General features: G+C 36.4%; 1 protein-coding gene across 4 annotated transcripts in view; it reads right to left on the minus strand.

The window, feature by feature from the left end:
• ssbp2a (single stranded DNA binding protein 2a) overlaps positions 1 to 12,942 on the minus strand; it is a 44,537-nt gene extending 31,595 nt beyond the window's left edge. For all 4 annotated transcript variants that reach the window (XM_048189127.1, XM_048189126.1, XM_048189125.1 and 1 more), the window contains exons 1-2: positions 12,741 to 12,942; positions 197 to 269 (exon numbers count right to left, since the gene is read on the minus strand). In XM_048189127.1, the coding sequence (XP_048045084.1) occupies positions 197 to 269; positions 12,741 to 12,793 (126 nt within the window). In that variant the 5' untranslated portion in view covers positions 12,794 to 12,942. The remainder of the gene's footprint in view (positions 1 to 196; positions 270 to 12,740) is intronic.
• Between the last annotated feature and the right edge of the window lie 2,221 nt (positions 12,943 to 15,163).

The following is a 15,163-nucleotide window of genomic DNA, read 5'->3' on the forward strand; positions in this document are numbered from 1 at the left end:
TGGTTTTGTATCCAGTGTAATTAAAATAAGCTGGGATCAGAGAACAGTGAGGGTTCCATAGGAGCCGTTTACTGGTATTGTTAGCCTAACTGTAAATATTATCTCCAAAGAAGTACATCATCTTAAACTGATCACCTTATTTACAGTAGAGAGCTTAGTGAAAATGCAAAAAATAAAAATATATTGGTTGACTTACCTCCGACAGGAAGGTCTGTGCTGATTTCTGAGCTCCCACATGTAGCAGATATTCATACACATAGAGAGCTAACCTGTAGAGACAGAACATTAAGAAGATATTGAGGAAACCTACTTTAAAGCATCATGCCATGTACTGTATAAGATCCTTCACGATGTCTTTATCTTAGGTCCTGTTCCAGGGGCTAAATAAAAATCAATTGTTCAGTTTCTTAAAATAGTTTATGAGAAATAATTATCATGCCCTCTCTAAAATAACAAACTTAACTTGATAGTTCAGCCATAAATAAAAATTCAGTCATCATTTACTCATATTCATATTGTTCCAAATCAGTATGACTGACTCTTTCGTGAGACAAAAAAGATGTTAAGCAGAATTGATTTGAAAGAACTCAAAATAAAAGGTTAATGAACAAAATCTTTTATGTTAATTGCTATCAAAATGTTAGCTAATCTAGTACTTTAAAGGTGCCCAAAAATGCTTTTTCACAAGATGTAATATAAGTCTAAGGTGTCTCCTGAATGTGTCTGTGAAGTTTAAGCTCAAAATACCCCATAGATTTTTTTAAATAAATTTTTTTAACTGCCTATTTTGGGGCATCATTAACTATACACTGATTTTTTCAGTCGCTGCCCCTTTAAATCGCTTGCCCCCTGCCTCACGAGCTCTCGACTATATTACAGCGCATTTACAAAGTTCACACAGCTAATATAACCCTCAAATGGATCTTTACAAGATGTTCGTCATGCATGCTGTGTGCATACATCGAATCATGTGAGTAAAGTATTTATTTTGATGTTCACATTTGATTCTCTATGAGTTTGAGGCTATGCTCTGTGGCTAAAGCTAACATTACACACTGTTGGAGAGATTTATAAAGAATGAAGTTGTGTTTATGAATTATACAGACTGCAAGTGTTTAAAAAAGAAAATAGCGACGCTCTCTTGTCTCCGTGAATACAGTAATAAACGATGGTAACTTTAACCTCATTTAACAGTACATTAGCAACATGCTAACGAAACATTTAGAAAGAGTTTACAAATATCACTAAAAATATCATGTTATCATGGATCATGTCAGTTATTATTGCTCCATCTGCCATTTTTCGCTGTTGTTCTTGCTTGCTTACCTTGTCTGTGCACAGATCCAGACGTTAATACTGCCTTTCCTTGTCTAATGCTTGAACATGGGCTGGCATATATGCAAATATTGGGGGCGTACACCCCGACTGTTACGTAACAGTCGTTGTTATGTTGAGATCCGCGTGTTTTCCGGAAGTCTTTTAAACAAATGAGATTTACATAAGAAAGAGGAAGCAATGGGGTTTGAAACTCAATGTATGTCTTTTCCATGTACTGAACTCTTGTTATTCAACTATGCCAAGATAAATTCAATTTTTTATTCGAGGGCACCTTTACGATAGGAGCAAATAACATGCACAAGTACTACAAACTCAAAATTTGATAGTTCTGCTTACTTAAAATTGGTAACATCATAACTCAAAAAAATTGATAAAACGGATTACCTCAAATTTGTTGAGTTAGCCCAACTTATTCGGGCTTACAGTGTGTTATTACTGCTTTTGTCATACAGTGAAAGTGAACAGTGACCATTTAACCTCCAAAGATGAAATAAAAGTACCCGTGCAATATAATTTCAAGTCACCTCAAGCCACATGAGAGGTTTCTGTGAGAAAAAAGACTGAAAGATTGAAATTAATTCACCAAATATGAAAATGTTCAACACTGTATGTGCATTTTCAATATTGCACAAATGAGATTTGAGAGTAACAGCAGAGGGAAAGATTTTTAGTGAATAATGACTTTAATTTCACTCACACAAAGCTTTCATATGACTTCAGAAGAATGTAGTTATAAGGACTAATGATAGTTGTTATGGTGCTTTTTTGTCATCTGTCATTGCCATTTTTGGCGCCCCAATTTTTTTATTCACTTCCATTATATGAAGAAAAAAAAAATAATGTGAACATCATGACACAAAAGGGAACATTTTCATTTTCGGATGCATTATGCTTATCTTCTAGCTGTGTATCCTCTCATATGATTAAGCGACCCATATGTGAATTTAATAAGGCAACTCAAGTCCTAGTTTGTAGATCATAATCAAGACAAACTTTGGGCAAACACTGAGTTCACAGAGAGTTCAGTCTTCCATTACTCTTCAGTTCACCATTTCACTTTCAGTTTTACAGTCTGCCATGGATGTTTTAAGAGTTCCATATCTCTGCGATAACATTTGGTTATTTTTTGTATTGGAGAAAGTTCATTGTATGGAGGATTTTCATATAGAATTTTTTTTAGTGTCCTCTATGAATGTGTGAGTGAACCTGAGTCAGCAGAGTCCAGTGGCATCCTATTAAATTTTACCATTTCAGGCACAGTCAAATCTAATTATATTTCACATGCATGCAGACGAAGTATTCCCTCTCCTGCTTGTTTCTGCAGACATAACACTTGATGCACCGAACGACCTCCAAATGTTCAGAGAATGTGCATACACTCCCAAAAAAACAAAAATAAAAAATATATGTAGAGCATTCAATAAAATGTATAAGACAGTGTTTGTACAAGAGAAGAAAGTACTGAAGTGGAATAATGACAGCAGAGTTTAGGAACATTGGCAAACCAAGATCAAACACAAGCGAGATTGAGGGAGGAGATTTGGAGGTTGGAGGAAAGACGGGGGGTCCTGAGCTCCTGAGAATCAATTCTCCTGAGATTGTCAGCAAACTTTCATATTCTAATGATGAAAAATAGAAAAGAGACAGAGAGAGGATCTTTCCAGCAGTCCTATCCTTTTCTCCAAATGAGCAAAATCCAAAAACTTCAAGCTGGAACGGAAAAGTTTCAAGAGTTTAAGAATAAAAGATATTGTGCACAGACATACTTCACAGATGAGATTTTTATATTTTCCTGCTATAAACCTTATGTAGCCCCACCCCTTTTCAGCGCTGCGCTCGTTGTGTTCTGTCTTCCAGTTTGTATTTCCACATAGCATAAAGATAAGATCTTACAGACTTATCAATGAACTGGTCATTTTAAAATCTTCCCAGTCTACTGACATCTCATAGATTTCAATGCTCATAATAACTTTCGTTAACTCTACAATAAGTAAATCCACCTCACCAGCTAATTACTCTTCGACAGCAATAGAATAGAGCACAGAAATACAGAGCTGCCGCAAAAACTCTAAAGATGGCTGTACACTTGTTTCTCTGGCGCATCCATCCATTGTGCTCTTACTTTAGAGCACAAAAAATATACTTGTCGCTTTATAATATTAAGGTAGAACCACTGTACTCGCATGAACTGATTTAAATATGTTTTTAGTACCTTTATGCATCTTGAGAGAGGAAATACCATTGCTGTGAATGCAGGCCTCACTGAGCCATCAGATTTAATCAAAAATATCTTAATTTGTGCTCAGAAGATGAATGAAGGTCTTACAGGTGTGGAACGACATGAGGGTGAGTAATTAATGACATTATTTTTGGGTGAACTAACCCTTTAAGCCAATTTTCAATAGCTAACTAAGGGCCATTGATCAAAACATTAAATAAACACACTCATAAACAAAAAATAAATAACTTTACCAACTACATCTGCACTTATACTAATTCAATAAAATTACCATGTAAGTAAATAAAATAGAAATAATAAAATGACCTCACAGCTCAAGACACTAGCTGTACAATCAATATGAGAAATGATATAAAGAGAGATAATAATGACAGAACAGAACAGTGTTGAGATGAGCACAGCCTCAGAGCGTGTCATTAACCTCATGCAGCGTCCTCATCCCATCAACACAGTATTCTTTCCCATTCTCCAGATGAAATGACAGAATCCTCATTGGCTGCCATACACTCACTAGATGCAAACAGATTCATTTACCAAGAGACATTAGAGAGTGGGGAGCAATGGAGTTTGAGGGTGATAGTGTCTGTGTGTGCATTTGTATATCTGGGACAAATCTGTCTATGGGTATGTGTTTGACACATTAGGTGCAGTGAAAGAGACAAATATAGAGATGGGTAGAAGAGGAGAGATAGGAAAGCAGGAACTCATAAATGATTAATGATGAGAGCTGAAAAGGAGGAAGGAGAGTGACATGAGGATAACAGGGGAAAAAATGATTGCAACCATGGTTTGTAAAATAGCCGAGAGACTACAGGTCGCTTTTATTCAACAAAACATGTGTGCATGAACCTCTATCAGTACCTGATATCTTTAACTAAACCTTTGAAAATGTATACATTATACATGACACATTATGTTGGTTTTGAGCTTTGATGTGCAGACAATGGCAGAATGCAGATATGAAGATATAAAACATTATATACATACACACAAGCATTCCGAAATTTGGGGTCGGTAAGAGTTTTTGTCTCTTATGCTTACAAAGGCTGCATTTATATGATCAAAAATACATTAAAAAATTAATATTATCAATGTTGAAAACGGTTGTGCTGCTTAATGTTTTTGTGAAAACAGTGATACATTTTTTCCCAGGATTCTTTGATTAATATAGTTCAAAAGAACAACATTTATTTAAAATCAATTCTTTATGTAACAATGAAAAGCTCTTTACTGTTACTTTTGATCAATTTAATAAATCTATTTAGTTTTATAGATTTATTTCTAAGCAAATCATGTTCATGTCTGAATTTTCATTAGTTTAAAATTGTTTAATATTTCATTTGATTAAAATTGTATGGAAGAGGGCCAAGCAATAATAAAAAAATAAAACCATCTTGAGATTAAAGTTGTTAAATTTCGAGAAAAAACTCGTTAAATTTAGAGAAAAAAAGTCGAAATAAAATCGAAATAAAATGTTGAGAATAAACTCGTTAAATTACGAGAAAAAACTTGTTAAATTTCGAGAAAAAAGTCGAGATAAAATGTTGAGAATAAACTCGTTAAATTACGAGAAAAAACTTGTTAAATTTCGAGAAAAAAGTCGAGATAAAATGTTGAGAATAAACTCGTTAAATTACGAGAAAAAACTCGTTAAATTTCAAGACAAAAGTCGAAATAAAATCAAAATAAAATGTTAATAAACTTGTTAAATTACGAGAAAAAACTCATTAAATTTCGAGAAAAAAGTCGAAATAAAATGTTGAGAATAAACTCGTTAAATTACGAGAAAAAAAACGTTAAATTTCTAGAAAAAAGTCGAGATAAAATGTTGAGAATAAACTCGTTAAATTACGAGAAAAAACGTGTTAAATTTCGAGAAAAAAGTTGTTAAATTAGGAGAACAAATTCGTTAAATTATGAGAAAAATGTCGTTACATTTCTAGAAAAAAGTCAAGCTAAAATGTTGAGAATAAAGTCATTAAATTATGAGAATAAAGTCATTAAATTATGAAAACAAATTCGTAATTTAACGACTTTTTTCTCATAATTTAATGACTTTATTCTCAACATTTTATCTCGACTTTTTTCTCGAAATTTAACAACTTTAATCTTGAGATGGTTTTATTTTTTTATTATTGCTTGGCCCTAATCCTCTTCCATAAAATTGTCAGTTGGAACGAAAATCTGTCTTTTTTGGAAAAACAAGATATAAAACAGTGCTTCTGCCTAGTCTTTAAAACAAAACAGGAGAATTGGAGCTATGAAAGAACAACAGAACAATTTCAGAGGGGAAAAGGCCATCTAGGTAAGTCTAAGGAATGAAACTCATATCCTGTGTGGACAGGACAATGCAACATTCCTCAGCCTATTCTGGATTAATTAAGCTCTACTAGGTTAATATGGACATGGTTTCTTCTTTATCATAATGTGTCAATTAAACTGAATAAAAATAAGATACAACAACTTATAAATGCATGATTAAATATTTAAAGATGAGAAGAAATGGTGTTTGATATGTAGATGGTAAAAAAATATGAACACTGAATGAAAACCAGGAGTTTAGGGGTTTAGTCCAAAGCATGCTGCACAACACCTCGAGAAACAATGCCTTTCTCCACGACAACAGGAAATGCCAGCTTATCTTGCAGATGAAAGCATGGAGAAAATGTGCAGCTCTGGAAAGGAACGTAAAACACTCAAGCTTAACGGAAGATCTTAGTCTAGTAGTCAACTACGGGAAAAAGACCAAAGTGACAATAATGGAGAAACCGCTTAACTTTGTTGGGTTTCAAATAGGTCAAAGGACACAAGGGAAAACTAAAGGACCATGTAGACTTTGTGTGTGTGTGTAATATGTGAATAAAAAAGGAAGGCTGTATAACACACAGGCTAAAGACAGAGAGAAAGACTCCTAGCCGGTTTCTAAGCCATGCCGTCACGCTTGCTTAACCTTGCAGTAGGGCCGGTGTGATGCCGCTTGCATATCAATGATGGAGAGAAATATCAGAGGCCAACCACTCTGCGGGAAAACTGTTCCAGCAGCAGGAACGACAACACCAGTCATTCTCTTGCAAACTGAATACAACTGCAGAACAGAGAAATGACACTTTTCACCACATTAGAAAATACAAAGAGAACATATATTTGAAAAGCACTATTCTGGAACTTTTTAGTAGAAGAATATAAAAGTATTAAAGGTCCCGTTCTTCGTGATCCCATGTTTCAAACTTTAGTTAGTGTGTAATGTTGTTGTTAGAGTATAAATAAAATCTGTAAAATTTTAAAGCTCAAAGTTCAATGCCAAGCGAGATATTTTATTTAACAGAAGTCGCCTACATCGAACGGCCAATTTGGACTACATCCCTCTACTTCCTTCTTTAATGACGTCACTAAAACAGTTTTTTGACTAACCTCCGCCCACAGGAATACACAAGAGTTGCGTTTGTAGAGTGTGTTTGTCGCCATGTCGTCGAAACGCTGTTATTTTCATCCCGCAGTCCAATCACCGGGTCTGATTCCGGCTCAAATTGATAGGGTAAAATTAAAGACATGTTTACAATAACACTGAGCGCGTGCATCTCCACGTTATGGTAAGAGGCGTGACGTTTCCGGGCAAGATGCGCTAAACTGCTGTCGAATCACAACACAGGAACCGCTGGCACAATCAGAACTCGTTACGTATTTCTGAAGGAGGGACTTCATAGAACAAGGAAGTCATCAGCCCGTTTTTATGACAGTGGAAACAGCGGTATACAGATAAGTAAATTATGTGAAAAATACTGTGTTTTTTTACACGCGAAACATGAACACATGTTATATTGCACACTATAAACACAATCAAAGCTTCAAAAAACCACGAAAAACGGGACCTTTAAGAGAAACTAAATTTTAAAGTATATGTAACTATGCAGGATTCAGAATTAACTTTTGGCCACACCTGCCAATGGTCAGTGGGTTAAGACAATTTATTGGTCATAAATTTTTACTATGATGAAATTGTAAAAATGTTTTCCAGTAAATAGCATGATGCTAGCAACATCAGGGTCATGGATTTGAGTTCCAGGAAATGCATGAATTAAAAAAGCTTGAATGCAGTCAAAGTCACTTTAAAGGGAACCCATGGTATTAAGACTTGCATGGCTTAATATAACGTAAATGATGTCTCTTACTGAAATATGTAGTAGAAAACCCATTAAAGACTTATTTTTAAAAATCCATTACATATTTGGACAATGGGTGGCGCCATTTTGTTTAGGTGCACAGTGTGTTCAGGGGTAAATTGGAGAGAACAAAGACACAGTTAGGAAGTTTTATTCGTCCACATTCGTCCACAAGCTTTCGATTAAATTTCATATTTGAAATCACCAATGAAATCTGACAACAACTGTCTCATAAATTTTGTTTCTAAACGCTCGAATCATGACAAAAAAAAAAAAAAAAAAAAAGTATTTTTCAGGCTGGATCAAACTAATGCGCTGCGCAGTCCTAAGTGCGTGTCTCTTGTGTCTCATTTCAGAGATGCGCGTCTGACTGTTTCTATAGGAACCGGAGCTTCTAATGGTCGCTGCAGTGACACGATGACTTTACCAATCGGCGATTGGCTCTTATTTAGAAGGCGGGACTTATTCCGCCATATTGCGAGTTGCACTTTCTCCCATTCAAAACAATACGAGTGACGCATCTTGTGTTATTCTATAGACTTTGATGCAGTGTAGAATGTTTTGGATAAAAGCATCTACCAAATGCATAAATGTAAAAAATAAACTTATCTCGATGACAGCTGAATTACTGAACTTTTCCCTATGGAAACTATCACAAAAACCACCATCCTGGGTTTGTTTCATTATTTTGTTGTGGTGGCTCAATGTGAGGAGTATTCCACATATGGAGTTCTGAAGAAGAAAAGAAACTTCAGGCATCCTAGATAAACATCCTATGGTACATTTTCCACTGAGCTAAAAGCTGTTGGAAGACACGTTGTGACAGATGTTTTCTTTAGTAGACGGTTTGTATGTCTTTGATTTGAATGGCTCAGATCACTTACATCACTGAGGGTCAGATTTAAACCATATATTATGTTGCATTTCCTAATAAAGTTACAAGCCAGCTGGCATTTTATTACCAAAGCCAATTTTTGCTCACTTTTGGCAGCTGTCAAATGGTTATTTGGGACGTTTTATATATTTGTAGTGAAGCCCTAGAGAGTTATTGAGAATACTTAACTATGGAAGTCTAACTGCAGTGACTATCTAGGTCAAATTGCTACTTATATGGTAGTTTTAATCACCTTCCTGATAGTGAAGAAGAAATGTAACTCCTCATACTGAGACAGGCCTACAAACTTATCAATATTTGCTGGTCTTTACAGCTGTCTGAAATCAGAGCAACCTCTAAGTTAAGAGGATGCTTATGATTGCTATACACTAGACAAGGTTTTCCTTCATTTTAAGTTTTTTTTTTTCATCCAGCTTGCATTGTTCAAATGTAGAGAGGATAAACTAACATTAAAGTTTGGACAGAGATATGTGTGGCCCTCAGTCTACACTGGCATAGCGTGTAACTTCACAGCAGAGAAACATCAAACAGCAATGTGTAATTTAAATGCAATTAAAGCCAATTAAAATTAATTCCAGCCATAAGGATTAGTTCACCCAAAAATGAAATTTCTGTCCTTAAGTACTCACACTCATGTCGTTCAAAACCCATAAGACCTTTGTTCATCTTCAGAACACAAATTAAGGTATTTTTGATGAAATCCGAGAGGTTTTTTTTTTTTTTTTTTTTTTAAATCTCCCATAGAAAGCAATGAAATTACCACACTCAAGGTCCAGAAAAGTAGTAAAAACATTGTTAAAATTAGAGATGTTCCGATACCCCTTTTCCATTCCCGATACCGATTCCGATACCTGAGCTCAGGGTATCGGCCGAGTACTGATCCGATACCTGGGTGCAGAGCTCTGAACCGGTTCAAGGAATGAAAACGAAAACCCGAAACGAACGAAGTTTTGACCGGAATGGAAACGGAAACTGAATCAAATTTAATCGTTTTGAACAGAAACGCTCATTTGAAATGGCCATTAACCGGTTAATAACGTTATTTTTTTGTTCTATTTAATATTTTGATTTGGCAGTCAACCAATCACGAATTCAAATAGTACAGCCTATGCAAATGTGACGCTGACGCATCCAACGAGTGAAATGCCCGCGCTCAGGCTCTACAGTGAGCTCACGCGCTGACGCGCTCAGCCCAGCTGTCAAGTCATCATAGGTTAGTCACAATGGCAATGCCCTGGCATTAGTTTTTCCGATGATATATGTCACCAACAGTCAAGCATTAGGCCTACATTTAAGTGAAAATGAATGTTAAGTAGGCCAATATGCAGCTTGTTGTGCGTTTTGAAACCAGCGAAAATGACAGGATATGTAGAACATGAGTTCACACAACGCCACATCACGCACATGCAGCGGTTCAGAATAAAACTATAGGCTAACATAACACATATACAATTAAAGGGAATATTTAGGCCTATAGGCTACGCAAAATATTTCACCATATAATTAGGTCTACAGATTAACAAACGAAAGTGGTTCATTGTGTCGCACTCCAACGATCTAGGAAAGGAAACAGACATTCTGCTTGTTCTCGTTATTTAAATGTCTTTTGTAAATGTATGAATTATGTCTGGCTTTTAAATTCCGACCATAAACCATAAATTACGGAGTACAGTTTAGGAAAAAACGTTCCAGTGGTCGCGCCGGCACCTCATGCGCGCGCACACAAATTCTTGCATTGCTTACTTGATATCGCAGCTGTTAAATATTAAAATAAAATACAATCAACCAAACATATAAAACTTTACACTGCTCAATTCAATTCTGTAAAACAATCTGGCGTCCCGTGACCACCGCCTGACTGTGCTGTTATGTGAAGGATGTTGTCGATAATGCGAGTGAAGTACAAAGCTTACATAATAAACAGCCTAATAGTTTAGCATTCCCCTCAAAAATGGAAACTGCCGAATGAGAAAGGTAGGCTTCAGATTCACTTTAAACTAATTAGTTTAGCATCTTATTTAGTTTTATTTCTAATAAATAACCCTGTTTTTCACTTCTTCGCTGCTCTAAAACAGTGGTTGCTTATGGCAACACAGCACAACTTCCTGTGTTTGCATTCTGAGCCGCAAAGAAGAATTGATTTCCGAGCAAAGATAGCGGGCACAACTAGATATTGTTTAAAAAAATGGTATCGGATCGGTACATGAGTTTTATTACTCGCCGATACCGATTCTAGAATTTTTTCTGGTATCGGTGGTATTTCCGATACTAGTATCGGAATCGGAACAACCCTAGTTAAAATAGTCCATGAGACTACAGTGGTTCAACCTTAATGTTATGAAGCATCGAGAATACTTTTATTTGCAAAAAGACACATTGCAGCACTTCCGTGTTCTACGTCAGAACGCCGACTCATACTGGCCGGCTCCTGCGTCAGCGCCACACACATGTTTAGTGCTGCTCACGTGAACAGCGTCAGCCAATACTGAGCCAGTGTTCTGACATAGAACCTGGAAGCGCTGCAATGTGTCTTCAACGTAAGCTGCATAGGAGAATGACAGTGTAGAGAGGAAATTGTTGAATAAAGTCGTTATTTTTGTTTTGTTTTTGCGCACAAAAAGTATTCTTGTCACTTCATAACATTAAGGTTAAACCACTACAGTCATGTTGACTGTTTTAACAATGTCTTTAGTACTTTTCAGGACCTTGAATGTAGTAATTTTGTTGCTTTCTATTGGAGATAAACTTCTTGGATTTTCATTTTTTTGTGTTCCGAAGATGAACACAAAAAGGTCTTGTGGGTTTGGAACGACATGAGGGTGAGTAATTAATGACAGAAATTTCATTTTTGGGTGAACTAACCCTTTTAGATGCTACTGATTTGCTAAGTGATTGGGTCACTGTGATTTTGCCAAGTAAGGCATGTTCCTGCATCAACATATTTTGTTGATCCTGGAAAAACATTCCTGTCTGAAAATTTAGGCTTAACCCCATTCCTACCCCTAAACCTAATCCTACCCATAACTTCTCCCTAAAATCAGAGGGGAAAGATAGGTGAATAACACTGATGTAGAAGCACCTAACCCTGGTTGCGAGCCTAAACTTGACATAAACGGTAAACTTATCCCTCAAATCTGATTGGTTGATTGGAATGTTGTTCCAGGATCAACAAAGATGTTGATCCAGGAACATGTCGTACTTGGTGAAATCACATTCACCAAGGGATTGACAACACCCAACATACAACACAATGACACCACCTTCAGCACATTATCTAGCACCTTTAATGTTGTCTTGTGGTGCGAGGACTGCTTGTTGGTCCACTTATATATGTGTGTGTATGTTTCTAATACTATTACTTATACAGAATGTTTTCATTTTACGTGAATGAAAAAAAAAAATACTGTGTACCTTTAAAAAAAAATCACATCCCTGGGCTATTAAAGTAAACAGCAAAAAAAGCAGAAAACTTTAAAACAGATGCTGAAACCAAAATAAATGGTTAAAGCACCTAAAACAAACAATTTCCTGTAGAAATGTATACATTTAAGCCTAAAATCTTGATGTTGAAAATAAAAAAGTTCATGTCCATGCTATTACTGTGAAATGATTTGAGCATCCTTATGATTAAGACTAAAACACCTTCTTGCACAGCATCTTGTAAGAACAACATAACACACAACCAAGCCTGTTTTTTTACAATCAGTCAAAATGTGTAAAACAAGGCAAAACAGCCAAGAGAATTCAGATGGACAGCTGGAAAGGTCACTCAAAATACATAAAACACTGAGTTACAATGGGAAAGGGAAGCAAGCTATCTGAGTAAGTTAATTACGCTGCGTAAGAAAGATTCTTCCATTGATTCAAGAACGTTGAAGGAAACTAAATTATTCTTAATAACCATATAGGCTACTACATGACCACACGATTCACTGAGTGAATATCTAATATTATTTTCTCATAATGCAGAAAGCACGTAACTTGAGGAGCAAAGCGTAAATGCGCCAGCTGCTGTCTTGCATGTCTCCTCTGTCCAAATGTGTGTGCGACTGCAGATGTGATCGCGAGAATTCCTCCTCCACCCCCTGATCAATAGACTATAACTTACTTTTCTCGGGCTTGACTGTCCGATGGCACGCTGTTCTTGCCTTTGGCGTACATGCTTGCACAGACGCGACTGTCACGCACCTGTCAACCCATCACAGCTTCAGTCGAAACAATCTCGTCACCATAGCGACTCAGTCAGCTCCTCACCATTGGATGGACCGCGGTGAACAGGCGCCCTCTCTCTCTCTCCCTCTCTCTCTCTCTAGATGTCTGTGCAAATAACCTGAATGGCCACGCCCACTCAACACCTTTCGCTGTGGTTGTAGCCACGCCCCCTGCAATCCGGCGAATTCGGAGGGGTGGCGCGCGATTTCTGACCCAAAAGCATGACGTAAAGTCTGACCGAGAAAGTGTGACTACAAACAATTTTAATGACATTTTACCTTCAAATGCCTTAATTCCTTACAGTTTTAAAGGCACACGTTTTAAAATCACAAGTAGTTTCTTTTTAAACACTTTCTCAGTGGAAGTAGTTGGAAAGACTGTGCTAGAACATAACTGCACAAGTGACATATAACAACACCGATAACAATTAAGTAGCCTATGCTGTGGGTCAGCCACTAACCAGTGAACATTTTAGCTCTTTTATATTCAGAGCATTTCACCTGGGAGGTCTATAATCATTTTAAACACAGATTATGACAGCTTTGTTGGTCAATATATAAGAAGAAGTCCATTTCTGGGTTTTAAGGTTTGGTGACTTTCCTATGTCCAGTTCTGGATTCTTTACTGATCTAGGGGCTATGGAAACTTGCAAAATACTTGTAAATAAGCGACTTTCAACTAGATGGTACTCATAGCGTGCTGCCATCTAGTGAACTAAACAATCCACACGTAATATATAGCCTACATACCAATATTGGTATGCTGAAATGCTTTTAAATATGGTTTCAGAGTCATTAAGTTTAAGAATTTTAATTAAACAGTAATTGTAATAATTACAGTAATTGTATGAGAATTGTGTGATACGACTTTACCAAGCAGTCACATTTCTAAATAATAAATAATAGGCCTACACCATGAAATATGAACTAAAATGTGCTTTTAATATATTATATCTGTATTTAAAAAATGTATTTACTTACCACTTGTAGTACACTATGGGTTCAAATGTACTATAAGTGATATCTTTCATAGTTCATATTTCATGGTGTCTCAAAATAGCACAGTTACTTAGATGTTCAAAAGAATTTTTAGTATATTAAGTACAAAATTAGTGCACAAAAATAGAGCCCTTCAAGTACATTATAGAAGTGTACTTTTTTCACCTGGGATTACCTTTTGTCATGATTCCTGTCTTGTGTTCCCCTGATCTTGTGTGAACTTTTATTTTATTTCCTGTTATACGCCATGTTTTGTTGTCCTTTGTAGTATTTCTGTTACATAGGGTGAACTCAAAAACAAAAGTGAGAGTTTAATAAAAGAATAATCATAATATAAAATCCAACACAGAAAACAGAAAATCAGGGAACGAATGAACCAGAGAACAGAATAAGTACACCAAAAAACATCATAGGACAAGACTTCGGTTTAAATACACAAGGCAAACAAGACACATGGGAACAATCAAAAAACTAATCAACAAGAAAACCACAAAGGACTACAAAACATGGCATAAAACAGGAAATAACATAAAAGTACACACAAGATTAAGGGAACACATGACAGGAATCATGACACCTTTCATGTAGTGTGTAATAAATATCAACGTGTCCAACATAGGTTTGTAACAAAATGGTCTTGGCGCCTGTGAACAACGTCTACTTTGACCCGCCCTCAAACACTGTAGTTGTATCTGAGGCCTGGAATAGTTTGATTTGTGTTGTCGACATGTCTAGAAGACACTGTTTTCAGCGCTGTGGAACCGATATGGGAAAAATGACACCATCGACTGTTTGTATCACTGTATAGGCTGTACACTGTACAAGTGCTAAGGAACTTAGCCTCTGGAACTGAAATTCAGATATGACCAATCACAACAGACTGGACAATCTGACCAATCAGAGCAGAGTAGGCTCTAAGAAAGGAGGGGTTTAGAGAAACCAGCGGATCCTTAATCAAACCGTTTCAGACACTGTGGCTGCATCCGAAAATCTAGGCAGCTGATTTGTTGCCTCGCTGCCCTATCGGGCAATGACTTGTAAGGCAGCGTTCGTGCATGAAGGCACCTCACGAAACTGATTCCAGACAGACTTCCGAGGCAGTGTATCAGTTTAATGATCTACCACAAAATAGTGCGAGCTTTGGTGAGAATTAAACAAATATTTAATTACTACATTAATTTCTCGCTAGAAATTACATCAAAAGTGGAAAATGTTGGTCAAAAAAGTACATTGCACAAACTGACCAGCAAACACAACGTTTGGACGCCATGTTTATTTTTCTAGCTCAACTGTCACAGAATGGAATGCACAGGATTGTGGG

The sequence above is a fragment of the Megalobrama amblycephala genome, linkage group LG4 (genome assembly GCF_018812025.1).
Source record: "Megalobrama amblycephala isolate DHTTF-2021 linkage group LG4, ASM1881202v1, whole genome shotgun sequence".
Taxonomy (NCBI): domain Eukaryota; kingdom Metazoa; phylum Chordata; class Actinopteri; order Cypriniformes; family Xenocyprididae; genus Megalobrama; species Megalobrama amblycephala.